Source organism: Ranitomeya variabilis, chromosome 1 (assembly GCF_051348905.1).
Source record: "Ranitomeya variabilis isolate aRanVar5 chromosome 1, aRanVar5.hap1, whole genome shotgun sequence".
Lineage (NCBI taxonomy): Eukaryota > Metazoa > Chordata > Amphibia > Anura > Dendrobatidae > Ranitomeya > Ranitomeya variabilis.
In genome coordinates, this window is record NC_135232.1 from 1,101,628,386 (window position 1) to 1,101,648,775 (window position 20,390).

The 20,390-nt window shown below is 44.4% G+C and overlaps 1 protein-coding gene across 3 annotated transcripts in view; it reads left to right on the plus strand.

The window, feature by feature from the left end:
- Nucleotides 1-20,390, plus strand: part of LOC143793269 (uncharacterized) — a 78,724-nt gene that overhangs the window by 21,002 nt on the left and 37,332 nt on the right. For all 3 annotated transcript variants that reach the window (XM_077280095.1, XM_077280096.1, XM_077280097.1), the window contains exons 6-8: nucleotides 16,418-16,571; nucleotides 17,371-17,552; nucleotides 18,190-18,340. In XM_077280095.1, the coding sequence (XP_077136210.1) occupies nucleotides 16,418-16,571; nucleotides 17,371-17,552; nucleotides 18,190-18,340 (487 nt within the window). The remainder of the gene's footprint in view (nucleotides 1-16,417; nucleotides 16,572-17,370; nucleotides 17,553-18,189; nucleotides 18,341-20,390) is intronic.

Consider the following 20,390-nt stretch of genomic DNA (forward strand, 5'->3'; position numbering starts at 1 on the left):
ATGTAGTTTATTTATGAAGTTTTCAGAATAATGCAATTTATACACAGGATTCGGCTGCCGGGCGCGGCCAATTAGCGAAGCGTGGTTCAAATTCCGTGCTAATTTGCTGCCAGATTGCGCCTGTCGCTGATTGTTTGCGGCCGGCCGCAAACAATCAGTGAAGCCAGGGCTGGCTCTAGGTTTTTGAGGGCCCCGGGCGAAAGAGTCTCAGTGGGCCCCCCTCTTTAACACATACCACGATTCATGATGCACAGATACAGCAGAGAAATATACCACAGCCCACGTAGCATATAACACAGCCCGTGTAGCATATAGCACAGGCCACGTAGCATATACCACAACCACGTAGCATATAGCACAGCCCACGTAGTATATAGCACAGCCCACATAGTGTATAGCACAGCCCACGCAGTGTATAACACAGCCCACGCAGTGTATAACACAGCCCACATAGTATATAGCACAGCCCACGTAGTATATAGCACAGCCACGTAGTATATAGCACAGCCACGTAGTATATAGCACAGCCACGTAGTATATAACACAGGCCATGTAGTATATAACACAGCCCACGCAGTGTATAACACAGCCCACATAGTATATAGCACAGCCCACATAGTATATAGCACAGCCCACGTAGTATATAACACAGCCCACGCAGTGTATAACAGCCCACGTAGTATATAGCACAGCCCACGCAGTGTATAACACAGCCCACATAGTATATAGCACAGCCCACATAGTATATAGCACAGCCCACGTAGTATATAACACAGCCCACGCAGTGTATAACAGCCCACGTAGTATATAGCACAGCCCACGCAGTGTATAACACAGCCCACATAGTATATAGCACAGCCCACATAGCATATAGCACAGCCCACGTAGTATATAACACAGCCCACGCAGTGTATAGCACAGCCCACATAGTATATAGCACAGCCCACATAGTATATAGCACAGCCCACGTAGTATATAGCACAGCCCACGCAGTGTATAGCACAGCCCACACAGTATATAGCACAGCCCACGTAGTATATAACACAGGCCACGTAGTATATAACACAGCCCACGCAGTATATAACACAGCCCACGCAGTATATAGCACAGCCCACGTAGTATATAGCACAGCCCACGCAGTGTATAGCACAGCTCACGTAGTATATAACACAGCCACGTAGTATATTGCCCAGCCCACATAGTATATAGCACAGCCCATGCAGTGTATAACACAGCCCACACAGTATATAGCACAGCCCATGCAGTATATAACAAAGGCCACGTAGTATATAATACAGCCCACTTAGTATATAATACAGCCCACGTAGTATATAACTGTCATGAATCCCAATGGCTAGGGATAGCACAGGACAAGCAAGGTACCAATATATAACGGACGAGCTCTAGGGTGATGGAACCTGGGCTGACCGCTGCCCTACGCCTGACAAACGCAACTAGAGATAGCCAGGGAGCGTGCCTACGTTGGTTCTAGACGCCACGCACCAGCCTAAGAGCTAACTAGTACTGCAGAGAAAATAAAGACCTCACTTGCCTCCAGAGGAACGAACCCCAAAAGGTATAGTTGCCCCCCACATGTATTGACGGTGAAATGAGAGGAAGGCACACACATAGAGATGATATATATAGGTTTAGCAAATAGAGGCCCGCTGTAAACTAGAAAGCAGAACGATACAAAAGGGGTCTGAGCGGTCAGCAAAAAACCCTAATCAAAAAACCATCCTGAGATTACAAGAACCCATGTGCCAACTCATGGCACATGGGGAGAACTTCAGTCCACTAGAGCTACCAGCTAGCATAGAGACATAATAAGCAAGCTGGACAAAAAACCAAACAACTGAAAATCAGCACTTAGCTTATCCTGAAAGATCTGGGAGCAGGTAGGCAGGAACAAAACAGAGCACATCTGAATACATTGATAGCCGGCAAGGAAATGACAGAAAGGCCAGGTAAAATAGGAAACACCCAGCCTCTGATGGACAGGTGGAAACCAAAGGCCGCAACCCACCAAAGTCACCCAGTACCAGCAGTAACCACCAGAGGGAGCCCACAAACAGAATCCACAACAGTACCCCCCCTTGAGGAGGGGTCACCGAACCCTCACGAGAACCCCCAGGGCGATCAGGGTGAGCTCTATGGAAGGCGCGGACCAAATCAGTCGCATGAACATCGGAGGCGACCACCCAGGAATTATCCTACTGACCATAACCCTTCCACTTAACCAAATACTGGAGTTTGCGTCTGGAAACATGAGAATCCAAGATCTTCTCAACAACATACTCCAATTCTCCCTCCACCAGCACCGGAGCAGGAGGCTCAACCGAAGGAACAACGGGCACCTCATACCTCCGCAACAACGACCGATGGAACACATTATGAATAGCAAACGATGCTGGGAGATCCAAACGAAAAGATACAGGGTTAAGAATCTCCGAGATCCTATAAGGACCGATGAACCGAGGCTTGAACTTAGGAGAAGAGACCTTCATAGGGACAAAACGAGAAGACAACCACACCAAATCCCCAACAAGAAGTCGGGGACCCACGCGGCGACGGCGATTAGCAAACTGCTGAGTCTTCTCCTGAGATAACTTCAAATTGTCCACCACCTGATTCCAAATTTGATGTAGCCTGTCCACCACCACGTCCACTTCAGGACAATCCGAAGACTCCACCTGACCAGAGGAAAAACGAGGATGAAACCCCGAATTACAAAAAAAAGGAGAGACCAACGTGGCAGAACTAGCCCGATTATTAAGAGCAAATTCGGCCAGTGGCAAAAAAGCAACCCAGTCTGTTGTGAATTTGGATTCTGGGCTCCCCCGGTGGCCGCTTGTGGAATTGGACTTGTCATCCTCTTTCCTGTTTCACCTGGTTCCATCAGTAGTGGGTGTCGCTATTTAAGCTCATTTCTATGGTGGTTTCTTGCCGGTCAACAATGTTATCTGATGCCTCTCAGTGCTTGTTCCTGCTTCTAGACTACTACTAGATAAGTTGGACTTTTGTCCATGTTTTGTTTTGCCTATTTGTTCCAGTTCACAGCTGAAGTTTTGTTACTGTGTCTGGAAAGCTCTCGTTGATCAGGGATTGCTACTCTGGCGTTATGAGTTAATGCCAGAGTTTAAGGTAATCTCTGGATGGTGTTTTGTTAGTGTTTTTCTGCTGACCATGAAAGTATACTATCTGTCTTCTGCTATCTAGTAAGCGGACCTCAAATTTGCTAAGACTATTTTCCTGCTGCGTTTGTTGTTTCATCTGAACTCACCGTCATTATATGTGGGGGGCTACTGTCTTCTTTGGAATATTTCTCTAGAGGTGAGCCAGGTCTTATATTTCCCTCTGCTAGCTATTTAGGTCTTAGGCCAGAGCTGGGCATCTAGCGATAAATAGGAAATGCTACCTGGCTATTTCTAGTTGCGCGGCAGGCTTAGTTCATGGTCAGTATAGTTCCATCTTCCGAGAGCTTGTCCCTCTATAGGCTTGCTATGATCTCTGCCTGCAGAGATCATGACAGTTTGACCGGCCAATAAAGTGTTAAAGACCCAGGTCGAGAAAGGAGAGTTATAAGAAGTCTGCTGGAATTTTTTTTTTTTTTCCTCCAGTCTGCCTTGCTGCAGTCTTTTTTCTCTCTCTCCTCCTAATCTCTGTATGCTCTGTGTGCACCTGACAATAATGGATCTCCAGAGTGTAACTGCGGGTTTGAATAATCTCATCACGAAAGTACAAAATTTACAAGATTTTGTGGTACATGCTCCGGTATCTGAGCCGAGAATTCCTTTGCCGGAGTTCTTCACAGGGAATAGAGCTAGCTTCCAGAATTTCCGAAATAATTGTAAGCTTTATTTGTCCCTGAAGTCTCGTTCAGCTGGAGACCCTGCTCAGCAGGTTAGGATTGTGATTTCCTTGCTCAGGGGTGACCCTCAAGATTGGGCCTTCTCATTGCCAGCAGGGGATCCTGCGTTACGCGATGTGGATGCGTTTTTTCTGGCCTTGGGCTTGCTTTATGAGGAACCTCATTTGGAACTTCAGGCAGAAAAAACTTTGATGGCACTATCTCAGGGGCAAGACGAAGCTGAAGTTTTCTGCCAAAAATTCCGTAAATGGTCTGTGCTTACTCAGTGGAATGAGTGCGCCTTGGCGGCAACTTTCAGAGAAGGTCTCTCTGATGCCGTTAAGGATGTTATGGTGGGGTTCCCTTTGCCTGCAGGTCTGAATGAGTCCATGACAATGGCTATTCAGATTGATAGGCGTCTGCGGGAGCGCAAACCGGTGCACCATCTGGCGGTGTCTATGGAAAAGACGCCAGAAAGTATGCAGTGTGATAGAATTCTGTCCAGGAGCGAGCGACAGAATTTTAGACGGAAGAATGGATTGTGTTTCTATTGTGGGGATTCTACTCATGTTATATCAGCATGCTCTAGGCGTACAAAGAAGCTTGATAAGTCTGTTTCCATTGGCACCATTCAGTCTAAGTTTATTTTGTCTGTAACCCTGATTTGTTCTTTGTCATCCATTGCCACGGACGCCTATGTGGACTCTGGCGCCGCTCTGAGTCTTATGGATTGGTCTTTTGCCAATCGTTGTGGTTTTGATTTAGAGCCTTTGGAGACTCTTATTCCTCTGAAGGGGATTGACTCCACCCCATTGGCTAATAATAAACCACAATACTGGACACAAGTAACCATGCGTATCAATCCGGATCACCAGGAGATTATTCGTTTCCTGGTGCTGTATAATTTACATGACGATTTGGTACTGGGATTGCCATGGTTGCAGTCTCACAACCCAGTCTTGGACTGGAGAGCAATGTCTGTGTTGAGCTGGGGATGTAAGGGTATTCATGGGGACGTACCTTTGGTTTCTATTTCGTCGTCCATTCTCTCTGAAGTCCCTGAGTTCCTCTCTGATTATCAAGACGTCTTTGACGAACCCAAGCTTGGGTCGTTACCTCCGCACCGTGAGTGCGATTGTGCCATAGATTTGATACCGGGTTGTAAATATCCAAAGGGTCGTTTGTTTAATTTGTCTGTGCCGGAACATGCTGCTATGCGGGAATATATAAAGGAGTCTTTGGAAAAGGGACATATTCGTCCATCTTCTTCTCCCTTGGGAGCTGGGTTTTTCTTTGTCTCAAAAAAAGACGGCTCTTTGAGACCATGTATTGATTATCGGCTTCTGAATAAGATCACTGTTAAGTATCAATACCCATTGCCATTGCTTACTGATTTGTTTGCTCGTATAGAGGGTGCTAAGTGGTTCTCTAAAATTGATCTTCGTGGGGCGTATAATTTGGTGCGGATCAGGCAGGGGGATGAGTGGAAGACCGCATTTAATACGCCCGAGGGCCACTTTGAGTATTTGGTCATGCCTTTTGGTCTTTCTAATGCCCCTTCAGTTTTCCAGTCTTTTATGCATGATATTTTCCGCGATTTTCTGGATAAATTTATGATAATATATCTGGATGATATTCTGATTTTTTCTGATGACTGGGACTCTCATGTCCAGCAGGTCAGGAGAGTTTTTCAGGTTCTGCGGTCTAATTCTTTATGTGTGAAGGGGTCTAAGTGCGTTTTTGGGGTCCAGAAAATTTCCTTTTTGGGGTATATTTTTTCTCCCTCTTCCATTGAGATGGATCCCGTCAAGGTGCAAGCTATTTGTGACTGGACTCAGCCCTCCTCTCTTAAGGGTCTTCAGAGATTTTTGGGCTTTGCCAACTTTTACCGCCGATTTATTGCTGGTTTTTCGGATGTCGTTAAACCACTGACTGATTTGACCAGACAAGGCGCTGATGTTGCTAATTGGTCCCCTCATGCTGTAGAGGCCTTTCAGGAGCTTAAGCGCCGTTTTGCCTCTGCCCCTGTGTTGCGTCAGCCTGATGTGAATCTGCCTTTTCAGGTTGAGGTTGACGCTTCGGAGATCGGAGCTGGGGCAGTGTTGTCGCAGAAAGGTTCCGACTGCTCCGTCATTAGGCCTTGTGCCTTCTTTTCTCGCAAATTTTCGCCCGCAGAGCGGAATTATGATGTTGGGAATCGGGAGCTTTTGGCCATGAAGTGGGCGTTTGAGGAGTGGCGCCATTGGCTCGAGGGGGCTAGGCATCAGGTGGTGGTATTGACTGACCACAAAAATTTGATTTATCTTGAGACTGCCAGACGCCTGAATCCTAGACAGGCGCGCTGGTCTTTATTTTTTTCTCGCTTTAATTTTGTGGTGTCATACCTACCGGGTTCTAAGAATGTTAAGGCAGATGCCCTTTCTAGGAGTTTTGACCCGGACTCTCCTGGTAATTCTGAACCCACAGGTATCCTTAGGGAGGGAGTAATTTTGTCGGCCGTTTCTCCTGATCTGCGGCGGTCCTTGCAAGAGTTTCAGGCGGATAGACCGGATCGTTGTCCGCCTGATAGACTGTTTGTTCCGGATGATTGGACCAGCAGAGTCATCTCTGAGGTACATTCTTCTGCATTGGCAGGTCATCCCGGAATTTTTGGTACCAGGGATTTGGTGGCAAGATCCTTCTGGTGGCCTTCCCTGTCACGAGATGTGCGAGTCTTTGTGCAGTCATGTGACGTTTGTGCTCGGGCCAAGTCTTGTAGTTCTCGGGCTAGCGGACTGCTGTTGCCCTTGCCTATTCCTAAGAGGCCTTGGACACACATCTCGATGGATTTTATTTCAGATCTGCCTGTTTCCCAGAAGATGTCTGTCATCTGGGTGGTCTGTGACCGTTTCTCTAAAATGGTCCATTTGGTTCCTCTGCCCAAGTTGCCTTCTTCTTCTGAGTTGGTTCCTCTGTTTTTTCAGAATGTTGTCCGATTGCACGGTATTCCTGAGAATATTGTTTCTGACAGAGGTACCCAATTTGTGTCTAGATTTTGGCGGGCATTCTGTGCTAGGATGGGCATAGATTTGTCTTTTTCATCTGCTTTTCACCCTCAGACTAATGGCCAGACCGAGCGGACTAATCAGACCCTTGAGACATATCTGAGGTGTTTTGTCTCTGCTGACCAGGATGATTGGGTTGCTTTTTTGCCATTGGCAGAGTTCGCCCTCAATAATCGGGCCAGTTCTTCCACCTTGGTGTCCCCGTTTTTCTGTAATTCGGGGTTTCACCCTCGATTTTCCTCCGGTCAGGTGGAATCCTCGGATTGTCCTGGAGTGGATGCGGTGGTGGAGAGATTGCATCACATCTGGGGGCAGGTTATGGACAATTTGAAGTTGTCCCAGGAGAAGACTCAGCGTTTTGCCAACCGTCATCGTCGTGTTGGTTCTCGGCTTTGTGTTGGAGATTTAGTGTGGTTGTCTTCTCGTTTTGTCCCTATGAGGGTCTCTTCTCCTAAGTTTAAACCTCGGTTCATCGGCCCTTATAGAATATTGGAGATTCTTAATCCTGTTTCTTTCCGTTTGGACCTCCCTGCGTCCTTTTCCATTCATAACGTTTTTCATCGGTCGTTATTGCGCAGGTATGAGGTACCTGTTGTACCTTCAGTTGAGCCTCCTGCTCCGGTGTTGGTTGAGGGTGAGTTGGAGTACGTTGTGGAGAAAATTTTGGACTCTCGTGTTTCCAGACGGAAACTCCAGTATCTGGTCAACTGGAAGGGTTACGGCCAGGAGGATAATTCTTGGGTCAATGCATCTGATGTTCATGCTTCTGATCTTGTTCGTGCCTTCCATAGGGCTCATCCTGGTCGCCCTGGTGGATCTGGTGAGGGTTCGGTGCCCCCTCCTTGAGGGGGGGGTACTGTTGTGAATTTGGATTCTGGGCTCCCCCGGTGGCCGCTTGTGGAATTGGACTTGTCATCCTCTTTCCTGTTTCACCTGGTTCCATCAGTAGTGGGTGTCGCTATTTAAGCTCATTTCTATGGTGGTTTCTTGCCGGTCAACAAATTTATCTGATGCCTCTCAGTGCTTGTTCCTGCTTCTAGACTACTACTAGATAAGTTGGACTTTTGTCCATGTTTTGTTTTGCCTATTTGTTCCAGTTCACAGCTGAAGTTTTGTTACTGTGTCTGGAAAGCTCTCGTTGATCAGGGATTGCTACTCTGGCGTTATGAGTTAATGCCAGAGTTTAAGGTAATCTCTGGATGGTGTTTTGTTAGTGTTTTTCTGCTGACCATGAAAGTATACTATCTGTCTTCTGCTATCTAGTAAGCGGACCTCAAATTTGCTAAGACTATTTTCCTGCTGCGTTTGTTGTTTCATCTGAACTCACCGTCATTATATGTGGGGGGCTACTGTCTTCTTTGGAATATTTCTCTAGAGGTGAGCCAGGTCTTATATTTCCCTCTGCTAGCTATTTAGGTCTTAGGCCAGAGCTGGGCATCTAGCGATAAATAGGAAATGCTACCTGGCTATTTCTAGTTGCGCGGCAGGCTTAGTTCATGGTCAGTATAGTTCCATCTTCCGAGAGCTTGTCCCTCTATAGGCTTGCTATGATCTCTGCCTGCAGAGATCATGACACCAGTCATCTTGGTCAGCAGAAACAAAACACCTCAAATAAGTTTCCAAGGTCTGATTAGTTCGCTCCGTCTGGCCATTCGTCTGAGGATGGAATGCAGACGAGAAAGACAAATCAATGCCCATCTTGGCACAAAATGTCCGCCAAAATCTAGACACAAACTGGGATCCCCTGTCAGAAACGATATTCTCCGGAATCCCATGCAAACGAACCACGTTCTGAAAAAATAAAGGGACCAACTCAGAGGAGGAAGGCAACTTAGGCAAGGCCACCAAATGAACCATCTTAGAAAAGCGGTCACACACAACCCAGATAACGGACATTTTCTGTGAAACCGGGAGATCAGAAATAAAATCCATGGAAATGTGCGTCCAAGGCCTCTTCGGGATGGGCAAGGATAACAACAACCCACTGGCCCGAGAACAGCAAGGCTTAGCTCGAGCACACACTTCACAAGACTGCACAAAGGTACGCACATCCCTAGACAAGGAAGGCCACCAAAAAGACCTGGCCACCAAGTCTCTAGTACCAAATATTCCAGGATGACCAGCCAACACAGAAGAATGGACCTCGGAGATGACTCTACTGGTCCAATCATCCGGAACAAACAGTCTTTCTGGTGGACAACGATCCGGTTTATCCACCTGAAACTCCTGCAATGCACGTCGCAAGTCTGGGGATACGGCGGACAATATTACCCCATCCCTAAGGATACCAGTAGGCCCAGAATCTCCAGGAGAGTCAGGCACAAAACTCCTGGAAAGAGCATCTGCCTTCACATTCTTTGAACCTGGCAGGTATGAAACCACAAAATTGAAACGAGAAAAAAACAACGACCAACGAGCCTGTCTAGGATTCAAACGCCTGGCAGACTCAAGGTAAATGAGATTCTTGTGATCAGTCAAGACCACCACACGATGTTTAGCACCCTCAAGCCAATGACGCCACTCCTCAAATGCCCACTTCATGGCCAAAAGCTCCCGATTACCCACATCATAATTGCGCTCGGCGGGCGAGAATTTTCTAGAGAAGAATGCACATGGCTTCATCACCGAGCCATCAGAACTTCTCTGTGACAAAACCGCCCCCGCTCCAATCTCGGAAGCATCAACCTCAACCTGAAAAGGAAGTGAAACATCTGGTTGACACAACACAGGAGCAGAAGAAAACCGGCGCTTAAGTTCCTGAAAGGCCCCCACAGCCGCAGGAGACCAATTAGCAACATCAGCACCCTTTTTAGTCAAATCAGTCAAAGGTTTAACAATACTGGAAAAATTTGCAATGAACCGACGATAAAAATTAGCAAACCCCAAGATCTTCTGTAGGCTCTTAACAGATGTAGGTTGTGTCCAGTCACAAATTGCCTGAACCTTGACGGGATCCATCTCAATAGTAGAAGGAGAAAAAATGTACCCCAAAAAAGAAATCTTCTGGACTCCGAAGAGACACTTTGAGCCCTTCACAAACAGAGAATTGGCCCGCAGAACCTGAAACACCTTCCTGACCTGTAGAACATGAGACTCCCAGTCATCAGAAAACACCAAAATATCATCCAAATACACAATCATAAACTTATCCAGATATTCACGGAAAATATTGTGCATAAAGGACTGAAAGACTGACGGAGCATTGGAGAGTCCAAAAGGCATTACCAAATACTCAAAATGGCCCTCAGGCGTATTAAATGCGGTTTTCCACTCATCACCCTGTTTTATCCGCACCAGATTATACGCACCGCGAAGATCTATCTTAGTGAACCACCTAGCCCCCTTAATGCGAGCAAACAAATCAGTCAATAATGGCAATGGATACTGATATTTGACTGTAATCTTATTCAGAAGGCGATAATCTATACAAGGCCTCAGGGAACCATCTTTTTTTGCCACGAAAAAAAAAAACTGCTCCCAGAGGGGACGAAGATGGACGAATATGTCCCTTTTCCAAGGACTCCTTAATATAATTCCGCATAGCAGTATGCTCTGGCAGTGACAGATTAAATAAACGACCCTTAGGGAACTTACTGCCAGGAATCAATTCTATAGCACAGTCACAATCTCTATGAGGAGGGAGCGAATTGAGCTTAGGCTCCTCAAAAACATCCCTATAGTCAGACAAAAACTCAGGGATCTCAGAAGGAGTAGATGAAGCGATTGAAATCAGAGGTGCATGATCATGAACCCCCTGACATCCCCAGCTTAACACAGACATTGTTTTCCAGTCCAGGACAGGATTATGAGTTTGTAACCATGGCAGCCCCAGCACTAGTACATCATGTAAATTATACAGTACAAGGAAGCGAATCACCTCCTGATGAACGGGAGTCATGCGCATGGTCACTTGTGTCCAATACTGCGGTTTATTCATAGCCAATGGTGTAGAGTCAATTCCCTTCAGAGGAATAGGAACTTCCAGAGGCTCCAGACTAAAACCGCAGCGTTTAGCAAATGACCAATCCATAAGACTCAGGGCAGCGCCCGAATCCACATAGGCATCAACGGAAATGGAAGACAGTGAAAAAATCAGAGTCACAGACAAAATGAACTTAGGCTGCAGAGTACCAATGGCAAAAGATTTATCAAGCTTTTTTGTGCGTTTAGAGCATGCTGATATAACATGAGCTGAATCACCACAATAAAAACACAATCCATTTTTCCGCCTATAATTTTGCCGTTCACTTCTGGACTGAATTCTATCACATTGCATAGTCTCAGGTGCCTGTTCAGAAGACACCGCCAACTGGTGCACGGGTTTGCGCTCCCGCAAACGCCGATCAATCTGTATGGCCATAGCCATAGACTCATTCAGACCTGTAGGCGTAGGGAACCCCACCATAATATCCTTAATGGCCTCAGAAAGACCATTTCTGAAGTTTGCAGCCAGGGCGCACTCATTCCACTGAGTAAGCACCGACCATTTCCGAAATTTTTGACAATATATTTCCGCTTCATCATGCCCCTGAGAGAGGGCTAACAAAGCCTTTTCAGCCTGAATCTCCAGGTTGGGTTCCTCATAGAGCAATCCCAATGCCAGAAAAAACGCATCCACACTGAGCAATGCAGGATCCCCTGGTGCCAATGCAAATGCCCAATTCTGAGGGTCGCCCCGCAGGAAAGATATTACAATCCTGACCTGTTGAGCAGGGTCTCCAGAGGAGCGAGATTTTAAAGAAAGAAACAATTTACAATTGTTCCTGAAATTCAGGAAGGTAGATCTATCTCCAGAGAAGAACTCTGGAATAGGAATTCTAGGTTCAGACATGGGAGTGTGAACAACAAAATCCTGTATGTTTTGAACTTTTGCCGCGAGATTACTCAGGCTGGAAGCCAAACTCTGGACATCCATGTTAAACAGCTAAGATCAGAGCCATTCAAGGGTTAAGAGGAGGTAAGAAGCAGCTAGACAGCAATTAAGGGCTAGGCAGCAAAACTCTGAAGGAAAAAAAAAAAAAAAAAAAAAATTTCCCTTAAACACTTCTTATTCTCCTGCTTCAGCCCAAACAATTAACACTTTGTGGCCGGCTATACTGTCATGAATCCCAATGGCTAGGGATAGCACAGGACAAGCAAGGTACCAATATATAACGGACGAGCTCTAGGGTGATGGAACCTGGGCTGACCGCTGCCCTACGCCTGACAAACGCAACTAGAGATAGCCAGGGAGCGTGCCTACGTTGGTTCTAGACGCCACGCACCAGCCTAAGAGCTAACTAGCACTGCAGAGAAAATAAAGACCTCACTTGCCTCCAGAGGAACGAACCCCAAAAGGTATAGTTGCCCCCCACATGTATTGACGGTGAAATGAGAGGAAGGCACACACATAGAGATGATATATATAGGTTTAGCAAATAGAGGCCCGCTGTAAACTAGAAAGCAGAACGATACAAAAGGGGTCTGAGCGGTCAGCAAAAAACCCTAATCAAAAAACCATCCTGAGATTACAAGAACCCATGTGCCAACTCATGGCACATGGGGAGAACCTCAGTCCACTAGAGCTACCAGCTAGCATAGAGACATAATAAGCAAGCTGGACAAAAAACCAAACAACTGAAAATCAGCACTTAGCTTATCCTGAAAGATCTGGGAGCAGGTAGGCAGGAACAAAACAGAGCACATCTGAATACATTGATAGCTGGCAAGGAAATGACAGAAAGGCCAGGTAAAATAGGAAACACCCAGCCTCTGATGGACAGGTGGAAACCAAAGGCCGCAACCCACCAAAGTCACCCAGTACCAGCAGTAACCACCAGAGGGAGCCCACAAACAGAATCCACAACATATAACACAGCCATGTAATATATTGCCCAGCCATGTATATTGCACAGCTACGTAGTATATAGCACAGCCCACGTAGTATATAACACAGCCATATAGTATATAGCACAGCTCTCGTAGTATATAGCACAGATCACGCAGTATATAACACAGCCACGTAATATATTGCCCAGCCACCTAATATATTGTACAGCCACGTAGTATATAGCACAGGTCACGTAGTATATAGCACAGCTCACGCAGTATATAACACAGCCACGTAATATATTGCACAGCCCACATAGTATATAGCACAGACACGTAGTATATAACACAGCCCACATAGTATATAGCACAGAGACGTAGTATATAACACAGCCCACACAGTATATAACACAGCCACGTAGTATATAGCACAGCGATGTAGTATATAACAGCCCACGTAGTATATAACACAGCCCACATAGTATATAGCAATGTGGGCACCATATACCTGTTAAAAAAAAAAGAATTAAAATAAAAAATAGTTATATACTCACCTTCCAGCGGCCCCCGGATCCAGGCGAGGCGTTTACCGATGCTCCTCGCGACGCTCCAGTCCCAAGAATGCATTGCGGTCTCGCGAGATGATGATGTAGCGGTCTCGCGAGACATGCGTGGCCCGGAGCGTCGCGAGGAGCGGGAAAGGCGCCGGAAAGTGAGTATATAATGATTTTTTTTTACTTTTTTTATTATTTTTAACATTAGATCTTTTTACTATTGATGCTGCATACTGCAAAAGTTGGTCACACAGGGTTAATAGCAGCGTTAACGGACTGCATTACACCGCGGCATAACGCGGTGTAACGCAGCCATTAACCCTATGTGAGCGCTGACTGGAGGGGGCGGTGACAGAGAGTAGGAAGGGGCGAATTCACGGCCGGACTGTGCCTGTCGCTGATTGGTCGCGACCGGCAGGCCACGACCAATCAGCGACGCGGGATTTCCATGACAGACAGACACAAACAGACGGAAGTGCCCCTTAGACGATTATATATAAAGATAAAGCACTTCAATGTCCTTGCCCGTAAGGCCCTTTTGATGCAAAACAATGATGACTTGATGACTGCACATGTTTCCTTTGTGGTAACCATGATTAACAGAAGAAAGCAATGATTTCATACACCAGCCTCATTTTAAAGCAAACTGTCTGTTCTTATCACTCTGTCATTCAGAGTGTATTATATCAGCTGCCTTGTCCCTGTTAATGCTTTCTCCTGAGCCAATGAAAAGATTATTGAAATGATGTAAACGGGCCATTTTGTGGTAGGGCTGAAATTCAGCGACAATAGGATTTTTGTGATTTTTTAAGTGAATTTTAATGTCGGGGTCCTGGGTTCAAATCCCACCAGGACAACATCTGTCAGGAGTTTGTATGTTCTTTTTGTGCAATCGTGGGTTTCCTCTGGGTTCTCCAGTTTCCTCTCAATCACATACTGATGGGGAATTTTAGATTGTGATCCTCAATGGGAACAGTGATGATAATGTCTGCAAAGTGCAGTGGAATTTAATAGCGCTATATAATAATCAATAATATCATATTTTTTTAAATCAATAATATAATAGTAAAAATATATAATAATAATAATACCTATATGATCACTCTTCATAACAATCTTAAGTTAATGCAAATTGCCACTTTAAAAATTAAAGCAGCAAACTTTGTAAATATATAAATAAATTTGTGTCCGTCTCAAAACATTTGGCCTTGACTATATACACCGCTCCCGATGAATGCAGTGCAAAAAAGAAATCTACAGGTCCTTCTCAAAAAATTAGCATATAGTGTTAAATTTCATTATTTACCATAATGTAATGATTACAATTAAACTTTCATATATTATAGATTCATTATCCACCAACTGAAATTTGTCAGGTCTTTTATTGTTTTAATACTGATGATTTTGGCCTACAACTCCTGATAACCCAAAAAACCTGTCTCAATAAATTAGCATATTTCACCCGTCCAATCAAATAAAAGTTTTTTAATAACAAACAAAAAAACCATCAAATAATAATGTTCAGTTATGCACTCAATACTTGGTCGGGAATCCTTTGGCAGAAATGACTGCTTCAATGCGGCGTGGCATGGAGGCAATCAGCCTGTGACACTGCTGAGATGTTATGGAGGCCCAGGATGCTTCAATAGCGGCCTTAAGCTCATCCAGAGTGTTGGGTCTTGCGTCTCTCAACTTTCTCTTCACAATATCCCACAGATTCTCTATGGGGTTCAGGTCAGGAGAGTTGGCAGGCCAATTGAGCACAGTAATACCATGGTCAGTAAACCATTTACCAGTGGTTTTGGCACTGTGAGCAGGTGCCAGGAAGCATGAAGTGCTCCAAAATCTCCTGATAGCTAGCTGCATTGACCCTGCCCTTGATGAAACACAGTGGACCAACACCAGCAGCTGACATGGCACCCCACACCATCACTGACTGGGTACTTGACACTGGACTTCAGGCATTTTGGCATTTCCTTCTCCCCAGTCTTCCTCCAGACTCTGGCACCTTGATTTCCGAATGACATGCAAAATTTGCTTTCATCAGAAAAAAGTACTTGGGACCACTTAGCAACAGTCCAGTGCTGCTTCTCTGTAGCCCAGGTCAGGCGCTTCTGCCGCTGTTTATGGTTCAAAAGTGGCTTTACCTGGGGAATGCGGCACCTGTAGCCCATTTCCTGCACACGCCTGTGCACGGTGGCTCTGGATGTTTCCACACCAGACTCAGTCCACTGCTTCCTCAGGTTCCCCAAGGTCTGGAATCGGTCCTTCTCCACAATCTTCCTCAGGGTCCGGTCACCTCTTCTCGTTGTACAGCGTTTTCTGCCACATTGTTTCCTTCCAACAGACTTACCATTGAGGTGCCTTGATACAGCACTCTGGGAACAGCCTATTTGTTGAGAAATTTCTTTCTGGGTCTTACCCTCTTGCTTGAGGGTGTCAATGATGGCCTTCTTGACATCTGTCAGGTCGCTAGTCTTACCCATGATGGGGGTTTTGAGTAATGAACCAGGCAGGGAGTTTTTAAAAGCCTCAGGTATCTTTTGCATGTGTTTAGAGTTAATTAGTTGATTCAGAAGATTAGGGTAATAGGTCGTTTAGAGAACCTTTTCTTGATATGCTAATTTATTGACACAGGTTTTTTGGGTTATCAGGAGTTGTAGGCCAAAATCATCAGTATTAAAACAATAAAAGACCTGACAAATTTCAGTTGGTGGATAATGAATCTATAATATATGAAAGTTTAATTGTAATCATTACATTATAGTAAATAATGAAATTTAACACTATATGCTAATTTTTTGAGAAGGACCTGTATATGCAGTGGTGCCTCCTACTGGTGGCTGCAGAAAGAAAGAATATTTCTAATTTGCATCAGATAAAGTATGCAGTATTTCTTTTAAAAAAAACAAAAAACATCCACATACAAACAATTTTTTTTTTTGGGTGGCGAAGGAAAGATGAACGGCTGAGGGGCTTTTTAAGTTTTGCTTTGGAGCCTTATGACTCCTATATATGCTGCTGGTACGCAAAATATTAGTTCTACCTATTTCGTTGATAGAAGATACCATGGAGGAGATGTATCGATGTAAATGATGTTGTACATAACAAGAAATGGTTTTAGTGGACAATTGATTTTTAAGACTTGCTATCTTTTACAGAAACTGCAGGCGGATGAGAGGCCGGTCAGTCGTGTCATATATGAATCGTTATCATTAATCGAGAAGAAAGACATGAAATTAAATATAGTGTTTGAGTACATATTCCAGCAGTGTTACCTGAAGCTGTATCCTGGTCTACAAGACATACTACAAGGTACGTAACGTCCATGTTCTGCCTATACCTGACATTGAGGAGGCGCTACAGGCACCGACAAGCTCTCTTGGTTCCCAAAACTGGGATTTAATGATGAGCCCCACCATCCTCAAATCATGAAAACTGTTTGATGGACAGCCACTTATTTTTCTTCTATCTATCTATCTATCTATCTATCTATCTATCTATCTATCTATCTATCTATCTATCTATCTATCATCTATCTATCTATTCCATATATATATATAGAGAGAGAGAGAGAGAGAGAGATATATCTATATCTATCTATATATATATATATATATATATATATATATATATATATATATATATATATATATATATATATATATCTATATCAGTCTGGAAATGGCATCGGCCGTGCCTGCGCATTAGCAGCTGTCAGTGTATATAGAGGTGATCCGATAGCTGCTACTGCGCAGTTGGCGCCATCTTGTCATCTTGTTAGAGAAAAAAATATTGCCTGCTCCAAGATGGCGCCGTCTGCGCAGTAGCATCTATTGAATTGCCAATAGATGCTACTGCACAGGCATGGCTGGCGCCATCTTAGTGGAGATAAGTCATGTTTTATATTAGACGGCAGAAACGTGTCAGATTTTTATATCCTTGGAATCCATGTTTTTAAAAAAATTTTCCAATACATTTTTGATATATTTTATTCATTATTGGATGGATGTGCCAATATTTTTTTTCCTCCTCACAATTTCGTAATCATTCACATACGAAAACCCGGGTTGACTTTGATAAATCAATGACGACATTGCATCTTTCCCCACAGAACCAAATGGAGAGTTTGTTGCACCCTTCAATGGAGGACAGTACCCGTCCTTTAATATCGCCACGGATCTACTTGAATTCTTCGAGCACAATAAAATGTATATATGTGAAGCCGTAAACGAGCGTTTTCCTTTTCTACATGGATTACATGATTTAGAGCTGCTTTCTCACAAACACTTGTTGGTAAGTTGATATCTTCTCCTTAGGACTATTTGGATATTGGGACAAATACGGGGACTGAAGAACACTATTTTATCCTCCCATCGGCTGAATGGAACCGTATGGATACGCTCAGGGTTTTCATGCTTGGCGTACATCACAAACCTCACGGGTCGATATCGGGCTATTCGGGCCGATATCTGTGACTGTGATGGCCATCAGTCCACACACCTCTAGAACTGTTTGCCATTTGCTTACACCCTTGGTTGGAGGGTGAGATCCCAGTTAGCTGCATGGCTTATGTACAAGCACGGACTGGCCCATCGGGTAACAGGGCAATCCCCCGGTGGGCTCCCAATCCCACAGTATGGGCAGTACTTGGCATTATTCACTTGATTCACTCTGTACAGAAAAAAAACAACATCTCATTCATTAACCAAACTACCCAGTTCATTATTATATAGAGATAAAGGTAAATTTGTGTAATATTTGTATGCTGGTGAAAAGTGGGCCCCCCCAAGTCAATGTTACTGGTGGGCCATTGGCATCCCAGTCTGACACCGCTAAACTGCTAATGTATATAGAACCATTTTTTTTATCTTGGTTTCTGAAGAACTTAAATCCTATAATTCTCACTATGAAATAATCTGTGTCTTTGCAGAAACTTCTGGCAGATAGAAGGTTGACCACACAGGTGCTATATGACGCGCTGTGTGACATTCAGGATATAAGGGACGTTGAAAGCTTTTTTGCCTACCTCTTTCAAGAATTCTACCTCAAGCTGTACCCCAAGCTCCATACGATCCTGAAATGTAGGTCACCTGTTTTAATACAAAAGTATTTTGGATTTGTACAACTAGTTGCATGCTACAAACATTCGAGGTAGGATTTGAGCAACTTTGCAAACAGGCCTCAATTTGGTGTACGCAGCTCCTCCGCAGATCTATGTGTATCCACGGTTACAGACTACAAACCCTGTGTGTAGTCTGACGCTGCAGTGAAGCTATCTGCCTCCTCCACCATTGTCTATAAGTTTGCAAGAAGCACCGAGCAGCCTGAATACATGAACGCAGAATCAGACCACACAAAGGTTCGAGCGTATTGGCTCGGTATATTTTTGCATCATTTCTTGTTGTTATGCCCCTAAACTAAAAAAATAGTCAACTTTTTGTTTATTATTATTTTTTTGTGTGTATACAATTCCTACACAGGCCTATATTTCTCCATAGTTACAGACTAAAAACAAGGTCTCTAATTATCCGATAGTATAATCATTACTTCCTTCACTTCCTCTACCCAATCTTCATCTTAATACGTGGTCAATCTCATAACAGCAAGGGTATTTTATCAGGCCTTAACCATGGACACACACAGGCCAGTAAAGGAGCTGCTTACACCAAATATCAGAACCTTTTTTATGGCTTCATTGATTATTTTAGATTGTTGCAAAAGTATATGTACCCTTTAAAGGGAATCTGTCAGCTTCTTTAGGCCTCCCGGACCACCATCATGTAGTTAATTATTATTGTGATTATACCCTTCTTTACAAGTCATTTTATTGTCTTGCTGATTTCTGCATATGCCAAAAATCAATGTCCTACCTTTGGTCGCAATATTCTAATACTAGGTGACTAGTTGTGGGAGCGTTGTTTTCCCCAGACTAATCTTATTATGCCCCTGCGGTGTCAATGCCCTCTCCGACAATGGGCAGTAAGCCGGGTCTATGCCTTCTGACCTCATCGGTGCACTTTGCATGCCCAGGGCGACATCGGTGATGAAGGACTCAGCCAACCATAAGGTTTGCAGAGCTGGTTGTGTCCTGCGTCATCCCTGGGCATGTGCCATGCGCCAATGAACCCAGAGAGCATACCCGCATCTTGCTGCCCATTTTCGGAAGGCGGTGATGCTGCTCTTGCAAATCATGTTACTGACACCCACAGGAAGGTGACGCCATGATTAATGGGACAATTAGTCTGGGAAAAATGACACCCCCGCTAATTAGCACATAGAAACCGCAGTTATCGAAACTATTTTTGAACAATTGAAAAAATAAATAAGACCATAATAAAATGGAATTGTTAGGAAAGGTATAAAGGTCGCAATAAATAAATGGTGGGGAAGCTGTTAGGTTCCCATTAATAAAGCTGACTTTAGGCAAGCTCAGAAAAAGAAAAATTTGCTCTTTTGTGTTCTGGAAAATAAAAAATAAAAAAATTCTATATGGTGATTTTTTTTTTGTATGTGCTGAATTCTCATATATACTTTGTGTATATAGTGGGTACAGAAAGTATTCAGACCCCAACTGAAATATCACATGGTCATAAGTATTCAGACCCTTTTGCTCAGACATTCATATTTAAGTCACATACTGTCCATTTCCTTGTGATCCTCCTTGAGATAGTTCTACTCCTTCATTGGAGTCCAGCTGTGTTTAATTAAACTGATAGGACTTGACTTGGGAAGGCGCACACCTGTCTATATAAGTCCTCACAGCTCACAGTGCATGTCAGACCAAATGAGAATCATGAGGTCAAAGGAACTGGCCAAGGAGCTCAGAGACAGAATTGTGGCAAGGCACAGATCTGGCCATGGTTACAACAGAATATCTGCAGTACTAAAGGTTCCTAAGAGCACAGTGGCCTCCATAATCCTTAAATGGAAGAAGTTTGGGACCACCAGAAGTCTTCCTAGACCTGGCCGTCCAGCCAAACTGAACAATCGTGGGAGAAGAGCATCGGTGAGGTGAGAGAGGTAAAGCAAAACCTCAAGATCACTGTGGCTGAGCTCCAGAGATGCAGTAGGGAGATGGGAGAAAGTTCCACAAAGTCAACTATCACTGCAGCCCTCCACCAGTTGGGCCTT